The sequence below is a fragment of the Equus caballus genome, chromosome 14 (genome assembly GCF_041296265.1).
Source record: "Equus caballus isolate H_3958 breed thoroughbred chromosome 14, TB-T2T, whole genome shotgun sequence".
NCBI lineage: Eukaryota > Metazoa > Chordata > Mammalia > Perissodactyla > Equidae > Equus > Equus caballus.
This window is the reverse complement of record NC_091697.1, coordinates 15,269,833-15,289,362: the sequence shown is the minus strand read 5'-3', so window position 1 is coordinate 15,289,362 and position 19,530 is coordinate 15,269,833. Positions and strand designations below refer to the sequence as shown.

At 40.5% G+C, this 19,530-nt stretch overlaps 1 protein-coding gene across 24 annotated transcripts in view; it reads right to left on the bottom strand.

The window, feature by feature from the left end:
- LOC111772175 (disks large-associated protein 5-like) overlaps positions 1-19,530 on the bottom strand; it is a 65,654-nt gene that overhangs the window by 13,275 nt on the left and 32,849 nt on the right. For 7 of the 24 annotated variants that reach the window (XR_011425386.1, XR_011425391.1, XR_011425392.1 and 4 more), the window contains 6 exons: positions 8,768-12,614; positions 7,439-7,516; positions 5,483-5,754; positions 4,630-4,745; positions 4,086-4,209; positions 870-1,027 (listed from right to left, as the gene is read on the bottom strand). Coding sequence is in view for 7 of the 24 variants with exons in the window: in XM_070233674.1 (XP_070089775.1) it covers positions 870-1,027; positions 4,086-4,128 (201 nt within the window). In the remaining 17 variants the exon portion in view is untranslated. Of the gene's footprint in view, positions 1-869; positions 4,210-4,629; positions 4,746-5,482; positions 5,755-7,438; positions 7,517-8,767; positions 12,615-12,914; positions 15,448-15,747; positions 15,961-17,762; positions 17,871-19,530 lie in introns of those variants that run through there. The other 17 variants (XR_011425385.1, XR_011425382.1, XM_070233679.1 and 14 more) reach the window with 14 other exon arrangements.

The following is a 19,530-nucleotide window of genomic DNA, read 5'->3' as shown; positions in this document are numbered from 1 at the left end:
ATTTTCTCTCTCTTTTTGCTCTAATTTATGGGAGATCTCAGCTTCATATTCCATCTTTCTAGTGAATCTTACATTTCTGCTCTTATAGTTTTTAACTTCAAAGAGCTCTTGTTGTCGTTCTCTGAATGTTCTTTTTTTCATAGCTGTTCTTATTTGGCAGAAAAAATGCCTGGTCTCTTTGAGCATATTAACACTTGCTTTTAAAGTTCCTTCTCCTGGATCAGCCCATGTCCTCATCCAGACAGCTTCCTTCCTGTGCTGCTGCGGCCCCTTCTTCCAGGTTTCGGGCTGTCTGCAAATGTCTCACAGTTCTTGGCCACTGGTTCTTGAAATAGTATTTTATATGCTTATTTCTAAAATAAGCTCAAAAAGCCAGAAAGTGTCATCTCCTCCCAACCTTCACTGATCTTCCTAGTAACTGCCTCTATCAGCACTTTCTACACCAGATTGGAATGACGTGCTTTGTCTGACTCTGATAAAACTATAAACTCCTCTGGGGTAGAGAATGTGCCTTATTTGTCAGCTCCTCGTCCAATGCCTGGCACACAGCAGGGACAATAACTGCTGGATGGACCCAGCTACTGAAGACTCGTCCTCATTTTCTCACATGTGGAATAATCACAGACTAGGCAACAGCTGAATAGAATCTCAATTTCCAACCCTGATAGAAATTATCCTGACAGTATGCGGGAGGAGGGGACAGCAGCCATAAAATTTAGACAGTGCTTTACAGTTTGTAAAGGGACTAATATCTCATTTAATACTACAGATACCTAAGCAGCCTCTACTACTCCCATTTTACTACTGTTGCCTCACTTCCAAAAACATGCTACTCGAAAGTTAATCCATTCCAAATCCTGACCACAAACCTGAAAGCTGGCCATGTCCCAGAATCCATCCAGGTCTGCACAGGTGGTATCCTTTTCGCTTTGTTTGTATTCCAAGTTGTCCACCAGTTCTTCAAACTGTTTGAATATTTCTGCCTTAAGGAGCCTTTTTTGACCAGCTGCGAGGGGAATGAGATCTTCTGCTAAGGGAAAGATGAGATTTTCAAAAGCGAGAGAACAAAACAGGACCTTGATCGCAAGTCAGCCAGCTGATAGGACGACCTCACCCCAAATATCCTGGGGCTTCCAGAATCAAACTCTTACCTTAAAGCAAAACAAAAAAACATCGACTACAAAACTTTGTCATACAAAAACTGAGCATTAACTGTCTGCTGCTGTTCCCACTAAAACGTAGCCATATTCATTCTCATATATGTTGCTACATAGTAAACAGCATTCTGCTCACCTTGTATTTTACAAGAATTCAACCTCAAACAGCTCACTGTACATCAGCATCTAAGGACTTCACACGGCACACAAGTGATTTTTTCTAAAAAGCTTCTCCAAATAAGATTAAGGAAATATCAGAAAATTTGTTCCATATTTATTTAGGTCATTTTCATTCAGAAAATATTTTGCATAATTAAACAATACTACATATAGATGTCACTCAAAAAGTCATAAAAAAAAATCTAATAATAAAATAGGCAAACGTTTAACTCCCAGGAATGATGGCTAACATTCTAATTACTTACACCTTATAAGTCATCTACCATTTTAGCACAGAGATACTAGTGAACATATGTTGAGATATGAAAATTCTTGCTATTTTGAATAACAAAACTATAAAGTTCAGCAACACTAGATTTTTGTTTCAGGTAAATGTAAACATATTAAAATAAACAATGCGGAGCCAGCCTGGTGGCCAAGTGGTTGGGTCCATGCACTCACCTTGAGCGGCCCAGGGTTCGCTGGTTCAGATCCTGGACACGGACCTACACACCGCTCATCAGGCCATGCTGTGGTGGCATCCCACACAGAAGAACTAGAATGACCTACAACTAGTATATACAGCTATATGTCGGGGCTTTGGGGAGAGGGAAAAAAAGGAGGAAGACTGGCAACAGATGTTAGCTCAGGGCCGATCTTCCTAAATACATACATAAATAAAATAAAATAAACAAAGCTAAGACAAAAAACATAAATGTTCCCTCCCCTTTATTTGGAATATATGCTTCAAGCTTCCTTTCCCACTCAAGGCAGTCGGTCAGTATTAATTCCTCTCTTTCATATTGGAGAATCTTTCTAAAATTATGACATATGTTTCAGTTTTACAAATGTTTCTCAAACTAATATCTAAGTATTAGCAATATGACACTTGTACAATAGTAATTTTCCAGAGCTGATGCTTATTTTATGAACTGTGATATATTAAAATCCATAAATACAAGTTGATATCCTATATATGTCCATCTTTCTACACCTAAAACTTATGTGGATGGTTAACGCCAAGAGCCACTCTCCAAGCTAATATTTCTAGTTCTTTCTGTTCTTATTTATCACAGATGAAACAGAAAGAACCAGACATGCCTGAGTTCTGTCTTTGGTTCTGGTATTGCCCATGGAACTAAGACCAACCCAACTCCCCAGAGTAAGTTGAAGCTAAACCCTGTAAGTCTGGAATTACAGTGTTAGGGCCTCACAGATTCTAATCAGTAGGTTTTGCTTGTCCAAGCGCAGTAGTTCTCAACACGGGTCAATTTTGCCCCCCAGGGGACATCTGGCAGTGTCTAGAGCACCTTTGTCACAAACCAGAGGAGTGCTACTGGTCTGGGATGTTACACAACATCCTGCGATGCAGAGGACGGCCCCACAACAACAATTATCCAATCTGAGTGTCAGTAGTGCCAGGCGAGAAACCCCGGCCCAAGATAAATTGAATCTGTCTCTTTATAAAAAGCATCTTAGCAGGAGAAACTGAGGATAGTTTTTTTCTTAGAAGAAAAATTTAGCTGTTTATATCTAATGAGAACTTAATTAATGAGAGAGGAGACTTGGCTTAGATCCGACATTATTTAGTTGGGTAAATTGTTTATTATCTCAATGTCTCAGTCCAACAACACAGTGGACTAGCTCATCTTTAAAATCCCTTACAATCATAAAACCTTATGTTCTACAAACAACTGAAGTGGCTCTGAAATATACTCATTCAGGATAGAACAAATGAGTATTAAAACTATAGGAAGGTAATATTTCTCCTCTATTTGATTGTCAAAGACCAAAGAAGTGGTTAGGACTGCATTGGAAAAGGTGTGAGAATTTTCTTGCTACATGCACTAAAGGACATAGTATGTCATCATTTCCTGTGTGATGTGGAGTGTTGGGGCCTTTCTCCAGATGCAGTCCTCTGATCTGTGACCAAGGCATTTAGGTGACATGGCATTTAGGTTCCCAAACAGGAACTCTAATTTTCAGTCTTCATAGTTGGAGAAACATAATCCTATTTCATGATTTAGTGGGCCAAGGAGCCTCCAATCATCTCCCTCTATCCTTCTTTTACAAAATAAACATTAACTTAGTTTCTTTGTTTGAGAAAAAGAAAAGGTATGATAAAATAGGAACTCCCATATTTTGCTGAGGGAATGTAAATTGAGGTCTTTATTTATTTGCACAGGAGAGGATTGAAAAGCATCCAAGCTTGTTCTTTGCAGGCTTGACAGTAATACTACCAGACTGAACTCAATGGAAACAACCAGAATAGGGGCCTACTAAGTAAATCGTGGTGTATCCATACAATTGGATACTATGCGGCCATTAAAACACACAAAAAAACAGCATGAGAAAGTTCTTAAGGTACTAAAATGGAATATCTCCTCCATTTAACATTAAATGAAAAGAGAGTAGTATACTTCTGCTTACATTTAAAAAATGTTTATCTACATATGCATTATGTATCTCTGGAAAAATTCACAAGAAATGAGTAACACTTGCCTCTGTGGAAGGTTCGAACTGTAGGGTTGGGAGCACAGTTGGAAAAAGGGTTTCTCACTTGTACCTCTTTTTATCTTTTAAGTTAGGAACCACAAGAATGTACTAGCCATTGAAAAAAATTTAATTTAAAAGATAAATAAAAATCACTCAATGTCAGTTTCCTCCTAATTCATCTACGTATTATATTAAGGTTCAAATAGTTTAATTTTGGTTTTAAATGTCTAGACATTAATACAAAATGCTTACACTGGGAACAAATGCACAGACCTGAAATGCAGCACATGTCGCTGCTGAGATGTCTGATCCTCATCTATTTCAAGTGTTGGGACTTCTTTTATTGGAAAGCAATGTAAATTTTCAGTAGTAGTTTCATTTTTATTTAAGACACGATCTATAGATTAAAGAAAACATTACATATACATTTCAAAGCAGCAACTCCTATGACATCCCCCACAAGACAAATTCCTTAAATCCTTCAATTTTTTCAACATTGAAATTGAAATTTTTAAATAAATTTAAAATTTAAATAAAATTTTATTTCTGCTTCAATGATTTCATTCATCAGATCTCCTTTTACAGTGTCGCTCAACGTTCTTCATCTCTTCAAATTTACATTTCGGTCCCCCTCTCAGTCTGTAGTCCTCATTCCAGCTCTGTCTCCAGATAGCCCTCCCCATGCTTTTCCGTTTCTTCTGACCCTGAGATCACACCCTGAGCTACATGGTGAGACATATGGTGAAAAGGGCTCGAAATGATCTCTGATAAATCATAACCCAGAGAAACAAGTAAAAAATTCATGAAAATACCATACCTGTGCTCTCAACTGTCAGAGAACTCAAAGGACGTCGTAATTCATCGGAATCTTAATGTACTGAAGTTTTACTTTTGCGTGCCAACATTTCTTTTGTTACTTCTGGAGCCTCATCACTAAACAAGAGCAAAAATACACTTCATGAAACATGAACCCCATATATCTCATTGAAGGATTTCAAAATTATGTTGTTTTTTAAAAACATGGGATAAAATAGAAATATGTTTGTTTTTTAAAACTTGTCTAATCTGGAGGGGAAAACCGTAAACACCTCCAGTGGGAAGGCCCGTCTCTGCTCCCTGCGATGAGATCCACAGATGCGAAGACCTCTCAACTGGACATACACACTTAGGAGTCTCAGATGCCGCAGAGCAGTTCCCAGTCAATCTGCCGCCAGCCGGCCTTTGGAAAGCAACCTTGCCATTTCTTTTAAAGATTCAAACTGATTTTTTCTCCCCACTTTACAGGTTAATCATTTTGTCTTTTGAGATAGCTTTTATAAAGTAATACTCAGTAAAAAAAAGACAAACAAAAAAATCCAAACCATGTCTGAACTACAGTATAGCAATTTCTTCTTTCTAAAAATTTATTTCTAAGTGTTACAATTAAGTCACTTCTTAAAAGCAAAAAAAAACCAAATTGAATCATGAAAATAATAATGCACAGAAAATATCAAACCTGTCAAATACATTTATTGTAGCCTTCTGAAAAATTTTTTGGAAAGGTCAAATTTTCATGATTTATAATGAACATAGTTTACTAACTAAATGACTTAAAAAGCACAGGCCAAATCTAAGAAAGGCATTCGTCATGCATCTCAGCAAGGAATTCATTAATAACATCTCATTCTTACACTTCTGTTTTTAAAGAGATGCAGCTGTAACTGGCTGTCAAAGTAGCGGTACTTGTTGGAGTCCTAGGTGTTACGTCACAACTCTTCAGACCATCTGGCGGCCGAAACAGAAAATCTACTGGTGCGAAGGATGGCCTCCCTTTCATTTTTGCAGGATTTGTCTTACGTAACGTTTCCACTTTTGATAAGACTCCATCTGTATCCCTTCCATTTGTCACACTGATTTGTGATTCCAAAGTATTTACTTCACTATCAACTTTAAAAGAAACGACCTGGATGTGAATAAACAGAACAGAGTGAGAGTCTCTCTTCTGGGGATATATTCCCCCAATGTTTTAGGCCCGAAAATGTGAAAGTTAAGAGATATGTCCCATGTACATAATTTAAGAAACAAAAACAAATACAATTAAATGTTTACATGGAGTCAGAAGACCAGCTACATAAACCATTGCTATGGTCCAGAAAGAGGGAGAACCAATCCATATTAAAAAAACTATATAATAGGTTTTAGGTATTACCAAAAATTAAAATATGTGAAAACTAAGGTGGAAAAATTCACTCACCTAACAAATACATATCTTTTTACTTAAATTATGTTGATAATTACAAAGGTTTGAGAATCAGAAATCCAATGTTTATTGGATTACTACTATTGTCAAGGACAAAATCCTTTTTTTAATAACTTTGGATTATTATAATTAACTTCACCATATGAGCAAAACCATTTTTCAATGTGACACAGTAAGATTAACCATATAAAATGTGAAGCGTATTTTCTTTTTCAAGTCAATTTGTTATTTGGTATTTTTTTACTGCAATATAATTGGCATACAACATTACATTAGTTTCAGGTATACAACATAATGATTCAATATTTGTATATTGTGCAGTGATCACCCCAGTAAGTTTAGTTAACATCCATCACCACGCACAGTTACGAATTTTGTTTTCTTGTGATGAGAACTTTTAAGATCTACTCTTAGCAACTTTCAAATATACAACATTATTAACTGTAGTCACCATGCAGTACATTACATTCTCTACTTACTTATTTTATAACTGGGAGTTTGTACCTTTCGACCACCTTTGCCAATTTAACCCACCCATTTCAACAGAATTTTTAGAGGTTTCTACGTCTCTGAGTTTTAATGAGATATGAATTGAAAGCAGAGTATTTCTACTCGGACGAGAGTTTAAGGGTAACACTGTCCCTGAGGCCTGTGTGGCTGCAAAGGTAGACACTAGTGATAATCCTTAAGGAGAAAACCAACCTTGAGGGAGGAGTGTGAGGTCCAGCTGCTCGCCTGTGAAGATCACCCTGTACTGCCTTCCTTGGAGGATCGATGTCTGATTTTTGGTAAGAATCTAGCCAGGTTTCTTACGCTTTGGCATAACTTTTTTTTTTTTTTAAGGCTAAGGAATTGTAGCATGGATTATAAATTAAGGGACTGGGTCCTTGAAATGGTGGCTCTTTTTGAAGACTCTACCAGGCACTACGCTAGATGCTGTCAGAAACGTCAGGTGATTTAATTCTTGAAACTACTCTATGTAGATATTACATGTTACAGCTGGGAGAACAAACTCATAACTTCCCCAAGATTATATAGCCAATTGGAAGTGAGACAATAGGCAAACTCAGGCCTAGCTGAATCCAGAGTCAACGCATTTCACCCACTGCACCCGTCTCCTAGCCGATGCTCACATAAAGGTTTCCGTCAGCTGTGTTTTTATTTTCTCTCTTCTGTTAACCAAACTACACATTCTCTACCTATAAGGTTTTGAAGATGAGACACCTCATAAACCCTAACAGTAAACCCTCTTGATGCTTCCTTGTGCTTCAAGAGGTTTTCACACACGTGGAGGTTACCCTCTTGAAGCAGTTCTGTAAGCTTAATTTCAGCTTCATGAAAATCGCAATGAGATTTTCCAAATGTCTAGACATAAACAGATACTTACACTCTACCTTGCCTGGTTCTTCTTCGATCTTTTCGGCACGCCTTCCTTGATTGGGTACTTTTCTTTCTGTTTCATTATCTAAAATAAAAATGACATAACAGATCCATTTTGACTAGATAGAAAATTCTGCATTAAAAGTACTAGGTAAGGAGCCGGTCCAGTGGCATAGCAGCTGAGTTCATACACTCCACTTCGGTGGCCCAGGGTTTGCTGGTTCAGATCCTGGGCATGGACCTCTGCACTGCTTATCAAGCCATGCTGTGGCAGGTGTCCCACATATAAACTAGAGGAAGATGGGCACAGATGTTATCTCAAGGCCAATCCTCCTCAAAAAAATAAAAACGTCCTAGGTAATTTGGGAAAGACAAAAAGGCAACAATACGAATCTATGCCTTATAGGATTTTATGATTAAAAGTCATTTTAAAATATCCTATTTAAAAACGATAAAAACAGATATAACTTCCTGCCAAGTATAGGATATCTGTTTTCAAAACAAAAGGTGCTAATGTATTTTACCTTTTGCCTCTGACTATCAAATGCATATTTATTATAGAAAATCAGGAAAAGAAAAGCATAAAAACAATGCAAAAAAAAAATCACCCCAGAGGGGCAGGCCCCACTGCGCAGCAGGTAAGTTCACACTGCTGCTTTGGCAGCCCAGGCATTCAGATCCCGGTGAGGACCTACCCACTGCTTGTCAAAACCATGCTGTGGCGGGTGTCCCACATATAAAGCAGAGGAAGATGGGCACGGATGTTAGCTCTGAGCCACTCTTCCTCAGCAAGAAAGAAGAGGATTAGCAGCAGATGTTAGCTCAGGGCTAATCTTCCTCAAAAAATAAACAAATAAAAATCACTCAAGATGACATTATTCAGAAATCATCACTGCTGACACTTCAGGGTATGCTTTTTCAGTTTTTTCCTATGTTCACATATTCACATACATATTTTAGAATTGTGATCACACTGTTCAGAATTTGACCTGTTTTCTTTGCCCACTTAATATATCCTGAACCATGTCATGAAGTGTCTTTCACAGGATCGTTCTTAAACGGTACACTGTATTCCACCAAACAAATGGGCTGTAATTTACTGGGGCCATTAATCTTCACTTTGTGGCGCTGCCCACCGATGCACATACTCCACCGCTTGAGCGCCCACTGTGTGCTAACTGGATGGTGGGGCACTGAACCTGTCTTCGGGACCTGCAATCTCCCGTTTCCTCCTCGCCTCCTCAAAGACGTACACGATGACTTTAAAAACTGAACACGAAAAACCTCAGGGACCAGAGCATTCTACTTCAGCCACTGATGAAGGAACAGTTCTCACCACGCGCCGCTCGCGTGGCCGGCGCAGCGGAGGCTGCTCCCGCGGAGGCTGCACTGGCGGCGCCTGCCCCCGAGGTCTGCTTCGCTCTTTGAGTCATCGACCGAGTGGTTCTCACGCACGTGGGCATTGCAGGCTGCCCTGCTGCGGGAACTACGAAATTAAATGCTTTCGGCAATTACTCAAGCATTGTTGCGGCAACATCAGAGCTTATAATAATTGCTAACACCCCTACCTTTTTTCTCGTTGGACACTTTCTTTTCAGAAGTTTGTCTTTGACCAGATCATGTTGCTTGAACATCACTCCTATTAATGATCTATTTAAAAGATTAGGTGGTACGTGATTTAATTGCTTAATGAATCAAATTACCACATTTTCAATCCGTATTTTGACCCCTCATCTGAAATCTGACTATTGTAAAGGACCCAGCAAAAAATCCACCACCCCAAATAAGATGAGATGAAAAAAGTTTTCCATTATATAGATTTCCTTACAAGCTTTTTGTAGAATCCTAGAATTTTGAAAATGCTAATAGCCTAAGCTATTCAAAATAGCTGACTATAATCTTCTGAGAGTCCTTAAACATACCAGCATGTTTTCGCTTCAAAACTTTTGAATTTTGTCTGGAAAAATCTTCTCCTGGATAGAAAACTCTTCCCACAGTGCACTCTCCAACTTCCTTGGAGACTTCATTCAAAATGCCACTGTCTCAGCGAGGCCCCATCAGAAGCTCACCCTGTACCAGCTTCAATACTCCCCATCTGCCTTCTCTTTTTTTTTTATTTCCCGCATAATACTAATGACCATCACATACTATGTATTTTTCTTTTCATTGCCTATCTCAGATGTAAGCTCCATGAAAACAGGGAAGGTTGCTTTATTCATTACTATATCCTAGAGACTAGAGGAACATGGTAGTGACTCAATTTATTGAATACATGAAACAGAGCCTTCTCACCTGATAAAGAGACATGCTATTTACCTCCTTGCCCACTTCACTTTATTTTAGTAATCGTCCTATTAACTTTGTTCATAATGGTGTTCTGAAGACCCATAAGTTTATCCCCCACCCTACGTGCTTTATATCCCTATCTGCATTTTATAATGACATGGATGCATAATAGAGCCCAGTAAACAAACAGAGTGACACACAGAGTTGGTATAGATCTCATAAGGGATGTTTGGCAATGAATATTTCAAGTGAGTACTTCCTTAGCATCTAGCCAAAACTGCTCTATGTCACCATACCAATAACAGGGAGTTTGGTACTGTTAACTCTAGGAAAATAATCACTCTGATTGAAGCTGATAATAGATTTAAAATGAATTTACTTACTCTGAGAAAAGGAGCATGATTCATCATTTTAGTAACAATTATCTCCTATCAACTACACCCTAGTCAGCTCCATTTGGGCTTTGGCCTTTGACCTGGCAATCCATACAAGATGGAACAGCATTAAAACAATCAAAAGAAGATAAAGTTAAAAAAAGGAACTGCCATAATTTACTTCCATGTCTCATTACAAAATAAAGTTTCCATTTTAAAGTTAAATTTTACCCATAGCCATCTAACCCTTATTCATTTATGGCAAAAAGATACTTGCCAAAAAGATACTTGCTAACTTAAATTACTCTCTTTTCTGGTTCTGGTTTGATTTAAATTATGCTTAAAAGCCTCAAAACGTACTCATATTTCTCAGTGAGCACAAAGGAGAAATTTCATACTATGTTTTCCAGGTATTAGAATCCTTGTTAATATGATGAACTGGAAATATTTGGAACGGGTCGATGAAGAGACTAGAGTATTAAGATCTCTTCTCTCCTGTTTATGAAAAGATACTGCACAGCTTACTTTCTTAGCTTTGACAGTTTGCCTTCAAATCCAATGATTATGCACTTCTCCTCTGTCCTTAAGAAAATGGAGACCTGATCAGAAAGCAAGGAAGAAATCCAGCAAGAGAAGGATTGATTAAAAGTGATAAGATATTTATCAACTCTAAAATTCCTGAAGAAGCACAACCAGACTTCTCCTCTAGATTAGGAGCCACTTGCTTCTCCAAATCTCAGGGAAGATCTAGTGCTGAAGAAACGAGGCACAAAGTAAACAATATTCAGCGATGGCTATTGTCTAAGTAGAATAAAAAACTACTGGTGAATCGTGTTATTTAACACAACAATGTGTGTCTTTTTCCCCCCTACATATAACACTTTGTAAATAGCTGTTTACAGTTTAGACCAATGACTGGTGCCTTACATACTCTTGAGAAGCCAGATTAAATTCAGCCCCTTCCAAGAGGTCTTCTCTGATGTTCCTCCAAACAGAAACAATCTCGCCCTCCTCGAACACATACACACCATATTTTTCTGTATCTTTCCACCTTGAGCTACATTCTACTACTTTTGGTCACTTCCATGTTATCCTAAGGTCACACGCAGAGTAATCAAAGGTCTCTCAAATAAATCAATGACATTCCTGAAGCAAACAAAAACAGGCGATATCTTGAGCTTTTATGTTATTCACTTCTTATTTAAATCAGGAATGAATACACAGCCAACAAGAGACTACCTTGAAAAGAGCAAATCACCAGTGACTACCTAATTTACAAATCCAGCTGCCTGTGTTCAAACTTCATCCCTCTTGACTCATGGATCATTCTCTTCTTTAGATCACCCCTCCTCCAGCTTCTGTCCTGTTTTAGCTCTCCTGCCAATCTGACCTATCACTGGTACCTGACTTCTGCCCACTTGAAGGTGCTCTCTAGACCTCACTCTTTCACAATGTGTATATCTTTACTGGAGTGGTCTCATTTAGCCCTAGAGCTTAAACCCCCATCCATACTCCCAATATCATATCCTAAATCCACCACTCAGCATGGATCTCCGTCCTGATTTTCAAATTTTTATTCCCAACTGCCTGTTATCCAGATGGCCCAAATGAGCTTTAAAAAAAGCAGAAAAAGCATTATCAATATGCACCCACTTAGGCATATTCCTTTTCCTGCCTTCCACACCTCTTTTAGCGGCAGCACAATTTATATGGTTGCTCAAACTAATTTATCTTCAGAATCATCTTATCTCCGACTCTTCAATTTCCTTCACCCCTCACCATCTGCTTGGTCCCCGTCAATTTCTCTCCTGAGATGTCTCACACCTGTTTCTTCCTTTAAGCCCACTGCCCCAGTCCCCTTATCCTGTCTCACCTACTCTATCACGACAGTCTCACTACAGTCTTCCTACCTATAAGTTCTTCCCCTTCCAGACTACGATCTTCCAGGCAAGGGTAATCTTCCTGAATTATTAATCTGATCATGGTACAAGCTCATGTATAAGCCTCTCTTGACTCTGCGCATCCGACAGGATGGACGCCAAATCCTTCACCCGGCCTTCCCCGTCCAGCCCGGCTCTGACTGCTTTGCTAGTTTTATCCCGTGTCAACCTACCTATGGCTGCACCGAGAGACCTGATCTTTATCTTCTGAACTATTAGTATGTCCTTCCCGGCTCCTGCCAACTAGCTAAGTGAATAAAGGGACTACAGGGAAAGGGTTATTTTAGTCATTTAAACTCTCAAAGAATCGCTTCTTGGCCTCTTGGCTAAGATCAAGTATAATCTCTTAAAGAAAAGTCTGGTTAAGAACTATTCCTGAATATCAAGTTATGATACTAAATTTACCTTTTTTGGTTGGTGTGCTGGTATTGATGAAAGAAAAATAGGCTTATTGGGTCAATAAACACCCACTATAAACGGTTGTCGCTGAGGTTTCTCTCTTAATTTTTTTAGTCGCTTTTCCTCTAGGTATTTCCGGAGCATTTGTCTTCGTTGATCACTTAGAAGAGAGACTTCGCTGATCCTAAGCAGGGGGGAAAATAGCATATAAAACGTTCAAATAAAAAGTTATCCAAATGTCTAATATGCCATTGTCTAACTTCAACAGCTGCTAAGCAATACTTTCAGTAACTTGGTATTGATTCCTTAGCACGCTAACCACACAAGTCATTTCAACCCCTATTCTTTTAAAGTTTCTCTTCCTTTTGCCTTCTCTTGTTCACATATTAACAGCTTGTCATGTACTAGGCATGCATTACTTCACTTTTAAATTAATTAACTTCTATGATCACCCACCTCCAAGCTGACCTCCAACAATTCTCACCTCCTGGTAGTCACGCCCTTGTGTTGTCCCCTCCACACAGAATAGGGCTGAGCTGTGTCACCAAGAAAAGTGTGGGAATGATGGAGTGTGGCTTCCAAGACTGTATCATTAAAGACAGTGCAGCTTGGCCCTGCTCTCTCTCGGATCACTTGCGCTGGGGAAGTCAGTGGCCACGTGGAGCCCTAAGGAGACTCAAACAGCCCTATGGAGACGCCACATGACGAAGAACTAAGGCCTCCTGCCAAAAGCCAGCATCCACTTGCCAGTCATGTGAGTGAGTCATCTTGGAAACAGCTCCTCCAGCCTCAGTCAAGCTTCAGAGGCATCCCTGGATGACACCTTGACTGCAACCTGCAGAACCACCCGGCTGAGCAGCACCCAAATTCCTGACCCACAAAAACTGTATGAAATAATAAATGCTTGTTGTTTTAAACCATTAAGTTTTGGGGTAACTAACACAATTTTTCCTTTGAGATTAAGGCTAGTTGTCAGATTCCTTACCTCTCACCTATGATTCTCAACTCAGGTTTCTACTATGTATTCTCATGTTTATTTAAACTTGTTTAAAAAATATGAGCAGCTACTATGTACCAGACATTTTTAGGAAGTAAGAATAAGAGAATTTCTGCCCCTGAAGGGCTCACAGTATCGTGGGGGAGATGAGCACAGTTTCAATTTGGTTTAGCATGGATTGAAGACTACGAGAATGCACAATTGAGAATCAGTATAAACCTGTCTGGGGAGGTCAGGAAAGGCTTGTCAGAAGAGTGAATACCAGAGAAGGGTTCTGAAGAATGAGAGTGCGTTTGCCCACTGGGTGAGGGTTTAAAATAATCCAGGGAGATGACTGCACAACTCAGTAAATTTACTTAAAAAAAGGCATTTACTTAAATGGGTGAATTTTATGGTATGCAAATTCTACCTGAATAAAGTTGTTTAACAGAAATAATCCAGGCAAAGAACAGAAGATGCGAAAGCTCAGATGATGAAGTGGTTAATCATCGATGAAACCCCTATATCCTCAACTCCCCTGAAGTTCCTGTTCCCTTCATCTCTTGATCTAACCGAAACCTGACTCTCCCCTGAAGACAATGCTCCCCATATTGTCCTCTCAAGTGGTTGACTGATTTCTTCTCCCAAAAAGGTCATATCACTGGGCCTGAAGCGGGCCAGGGGGGTGATCCCTCATTGCTGTTTCTCAATTATTTCTTCCTCTTCACTAAAACAGCCCAGCTTTATATTTCACGTCATCAGACCATACTAGACAGTACCCTGACTTGCCATCTATAGATGGCAGGTTCTTCTCTCAGTATTTTACAATTTAGTAAATGGCCACTCCATTTTTTTAGTTGCTCAGGCCAAAACCCTTAGAACCAACCTGACTTTTCTTTATCAACCTACATCCACTCCATTAGGAAATCCTATTGGTTCAAACTTCAAAATATATCCAGAATGAAACCACCCAGGGTTGCCGTTCCCACTGTGGTCAACCATGAGCTAAATTATTGCAGTTGTCTCCCAGCTGGTCTCCTGGAGGCCATGCTGGTCACCCTACCATCCATAAGTGATGCTTTAAAACATAAAGCACATTATAAACACACTAATCCAATAATGGCTTCTCATTGTCACTCAGAGTAAAGCTCATCTCCCCGTAAAGAAGGCCCTCGGGGCTCTACGGGCACTGTCCCCCTTGTTCCTTCTTCTCTAGCCACGCTCACCTGCTTGCTTCTCTGGAACATGCCAGGCCTACTGCCACCTCCAGACCGTCACAAATGGAAAATAAAGGCTATTTTAAGAGCATACTGACAGAGTTAGACTTTCCTTTGAGAGATTTTGGTCAAGGAACGGAGTATTTGAGAGGGCTAGAGTAGACGCAAGGAGCTGATATAGGCAGCAATATCACCTCCTCAGACAAAAAAGGTCTAGCTCTTCCTTTAAAGGTCACCCTTTATCATTCTATGGCCCAGTTTTCGTTTCCTCCCAACTCCTAAGACACGTTATTCCTTACTTTCTCCCCCCCAACTACCAACCAATTTCCTTTGACCTTCAAACATGCACCGATCATGTCATCTCAAAAACAAAAACAACCCTACAACACTTTTGTCCAATTCTTTTCTCTCATTTTCCTTTAGAATCACAAAAGTGATAAATCTGGAAGGAATATTTTAGCCCAAGCCTCTCTTTTGCAGAATCAATTAAGCTTGAATACGTTCAATATGTTGTACATGCTGCATATTTCACTGGTCCTGGAAAATGACAAAATTGAAGCAGTGAACATTTAAACAACTGGACACCTCATTTATCTCCAAAACTTCTATTTTAACGTCCCTTATCAATTCATCTTGTCAACACTTATCTTATTCAAACTCCAGAAGTCAGAACTTTATTATCCGTACTGCCATATAGGAATCCTAAAGCGTTACAATACTCCACAAGTGAATGGAACTTTCACAGCCTTTACCCTAAATAGACAGTATTTAGTTGTAGAAAATACCAAGTTATTTAGAATGGGATTTCAAAACTCCATTCTTCTGGTAAGGTGTTTTTTTTTTTTTTTTTTTTTTTTTGATGTGGAAGATTGCCCCTGAGGTAACATCTGTTGCCAAATCTTCCTCTATTTTGTTTGCTGGACGCTGCCACAGGCTTGATGAGCACTATGTATGTCCATGCCCAGGATCCGAACCCACAAACCCCGGGCCGCAGAAGCAGAGTATGTGAACCTAACCACCACACCACCCAGCTGGCCCCTGGTCAAGGATTTTTTAACCTCAGGTATTAAACCAACTTTTTCCCCTCTTCAAAGCAGTTAAAACTACAATAGCTCTTTACTTACTTTGCCTCACACGCATCTCTTCTGGAATAGGCTCTTGAGATGCCTCCTCCAATTCAAGATTTCTACCTTCCAACGTTGGAGTGTCATTTTCATTCATATTTATCGTATCTGTCTGCTTACTGAGAGAGAAATCTCTCCTCAGCAATTTTAGCTCTAATCATCTCAATATTTAAATCCTTTCTCAGTTGACTGGCAAAATGTGATGCAGCCATCCTGCCAGGCAAAAGAAAGGTAGACAACTTATATAGGTTTTCATATTATTTAAAAAATTAAGATTCCAGTTCACCTCCTGCCCCAACTCAGAGCATTCTAAAATAAAAATTTTTCAGTACAAAATGGAATAAATATGTGACACTGCAAAGGGGGCAGAAAGTTAGCAAAAGATAGTACAGTCTATTTTGGGGTTCTACATAGGGCCTTGCTTGACAGATGAAGTGAAGCCCAGGAAGCTATGGGCCATGACACAAACAAGAGGCTCTAGGCTCACCGCACAGCATTACAAAGTGACAAGAGTGAAGGAAAGGAGAGAATAGGGAGAGTAAGTGAAGGACAGTATACAGAGTCGTTTCCTAACCTTTCCCTGTGATGAAGGCAGGCAGCCTGGCATTTTTTCTCAAGCCACAAAACAAAACAAAACAAACACACGAGATGCCTATTAGACAGACAGGGATGATAAGCAGGCAGTTGGATATACAAGATTGAGCAAAAGATGGGTTTTTAGAAGAATTACCATGGTCACACAGAAGGATAGCCATACAGTTTGCCATTTGAGGGCATAATGAAATTATTTTCGGCCATGTAAGAAATCACATTGTTCAGCTGGCACATACTCTTTTCTTAGAAAGATTCTTGAGAACGTGTTCAAGCCAAACAAGGGAGAAGGACAAGAAACAGGATTCCATGTGTTCCAGGAAATCCTTCATTCAAATGAGGAAAAGAATAAAGGAAAGTGGAAAGTCTAAGGGAGTCACCCATGCAGCTGGTATAGAAAACAACCAAGCCCAACGGGAGAAAGATGACTGATTCTCCAGAAGTGCTGCTGGCTCAAAAGAAAAAAAAAAGAAAGAAAAAGGGGACGGTCTGCCAATAGGAAGATAGAAAGTTCTAAGCAAACTAGACTCTCCAACAACAAGAACAACTGAGACAGTCCACTAGAAAACTCCAAAGAAAAATCTGCACAAGAAATGCAACCCATTAAAATGTTACGATCAACAGAGTATACAAAAAATGAGAATTCTTCTGACTTGGATGCTAATAACACTCTCCTGTAAGAGCCCAGGGGAAGTGACAAAGGACTCTACTTTTCAGTAAGCATGCTCCTCTACTATTTGACTTCCCACCTCCTGGAAGTATTAATGTGCTAAATGTTAAAGAAACAATAAACCATTAGTTACTTTAAAATACAGCATAGCACTATACACCACAAAGAGAGACAGCCTGCATGCAAAAGCTTGAGTTAATAGCAAAGGCGTGTTTAATTGTCACCTAAACCAGCACAGGTGGTTAGTATCATCGCTGTTACACAGGTGAGGGAGAGAACTGCCCGCGCTAGCACAGCCAACAGGCGCTGGAGCAGGGATCTCAAGCCCCGCAGCCTGGCTCTTCACATCACTACATCCAAGTTCCCCTCTTGGCTGAGTGGAGTTTCTTCCAGCTTGAAAGTCTAGAATGCCTTCATCTTGCTTGCCTAGAGGTTCCCAACCAGGGCGGTTTTAGATGTCGCCGGCTCTGGGAGCAGCTAATGGAATTGAAGGTCGGGGCCAAGGATGCTAAGCATCGTCCCGCCCCAGAGGCCAATCACGGCCCAGTGGTGAAACGCTGACTGCTACATAGATTATGGCAACAAATATTTACTCTTCTGGAGGACGGAGGCATCGGCTGCGGGAAGGACAGGTAACTGGTCCTAGAGGAGCCTCCCCCGAGCGGAGTCCAGCTCGCCGCCGCCCACCTCAGACCCTTCCAGACCTTCTAGGAGGAGGCGAGCCAGCGCCCTTCCTCCAGCTCCCAGCACCCACCTCCCTGAGGCAGCCTGTAGCGTGAAACCTCAGTCAAACCCAAAGGAAAGAAACGCTCCGTATCTGGAGAGCCGCCGCTGCCGCCGCCTCGGAGCAGCGCCGCCTACACCTGAGCCGCCCAGAATCCGAACTTCCCACACCCAGCCTCTGATTGGAGGGCCTTTGAGCAACCCCGCGGGGAAAGGGGCCCGTCCCTTCTTTTTTTGACGAGGCTTGCGATTTCGTCCGTCCCTGCGCTATTCGAATTGATTGAAAGGTGAACGGACTGTTCAAAGGATGGGCGCGTCCGACGCGATTATGGCTGAGGATCGGGGACGGGGCGCTGGTGAGGCGGTGCGGTCCGTAAACCGCCTGGAGCTCCAGGGCGCCAGCATCCGAGGAAAGATGAAAGCTCTCCTCGGAGCAGAAGGGACTCAGTGTTTGCAGGGCTTTTAATGTCCTTGTTTAGTCACACAAATCCAGCACAACTTATTGGAACGTTTTCTTCACTTAATATTTTTTAAAAAGGGTTTACTACCCCAGAATTCTCCTTACATCGCTTAGCGTTACTTTCCAACATCGCCAGGCTTTTTTTTTTTTTCCATCCGGTTTTTATTGAGGTAAAATTTAAATACCGTGGAAAGGATTGATCTTTTAGTGTGCGATTTCATGAGTTTTGCTAAACGTAAACAGCTGTGTAAGCACCACCCAATCGGGAAACAGCATTTCCATCACTGAGAGTTCCCTCATCCCCTTTCCAGGCGCCCACTGTTAGGCAGCCAACCTCTGCTCTGATTTCCATCGCCACACACATAAAGGGGGTAGTCCTCTCCCAGGTGGCCCTTCTTTCTCTAACCATGCTTTCCAGATCCATCCCTACTGTTGCGTGATCAGGAGTTGGTTTTTATTGCTGAAAGGCATTCCATCGAATACTTTGTCTATCCATTCACCCATTGCTGGACATCTGGATTATTTCCATTTTTGGCTATTATGAATAAAGTTGTGTGGAAATTAATAAATAGAAACCTCACTAAATTGGAGTCTTGGGATCCAGAGGCGGAGCTTTCACACCCTACCTCCTAGCAGAGCCCAACAGGAAGAAGACAGACTTCTTCTTGACCAAGAAGCTCAGCCAATGAGAGACTATCACAACTCAGCTAGTGAAACGCTGCTACACCTCTGGACTCCTTGTTTACAATGGCCCTCCCAACTTCCTCTTCCGCCCAGAATAGAGTTTCTCCTCCATGCTGCTAGCGACTTGCACCTGGCTCGCCGTGGTTTCAGACTTTGAATTGCAATTCTTTCTTGGTTCCCCGTAAACCCATTTTTGCTGGAGAAATAACTGGCTGTCTGTTTAAGGTCAACAGTTGCTATAAACATTCTTGTACAAGTCTTTTTTGTGGGCATGTTTTATTTCTCTTGGGGAAATATAGATGTGGTATTTCTGGGTCATTCTGGGTATGCTTAACCTTATAGGAAATTGCCAAGCAGTTTTCCAAAAGAAAGCTGGCACATTGTTAGGAATGGAGAGGGTCATGGTGCAATGATAGAAGATTCTATTCACCAAGCTAGAGCAATTTGAAACATGTATGGATCTAATAAAATAGGCTCACAATTGATGAAGCAAAAATTTACAGAACTACAGAGAAAAAATTGATGAATCTGCCATTATCGTGAGTGATTCAACATACCTCTCTCAGCGCTGATTGACCAAACAGACACAATTCAGCAATGATATAAAGACGAGTCAACAAAAGAATTAAGCAACTTGACCAAATGAACCCTGACC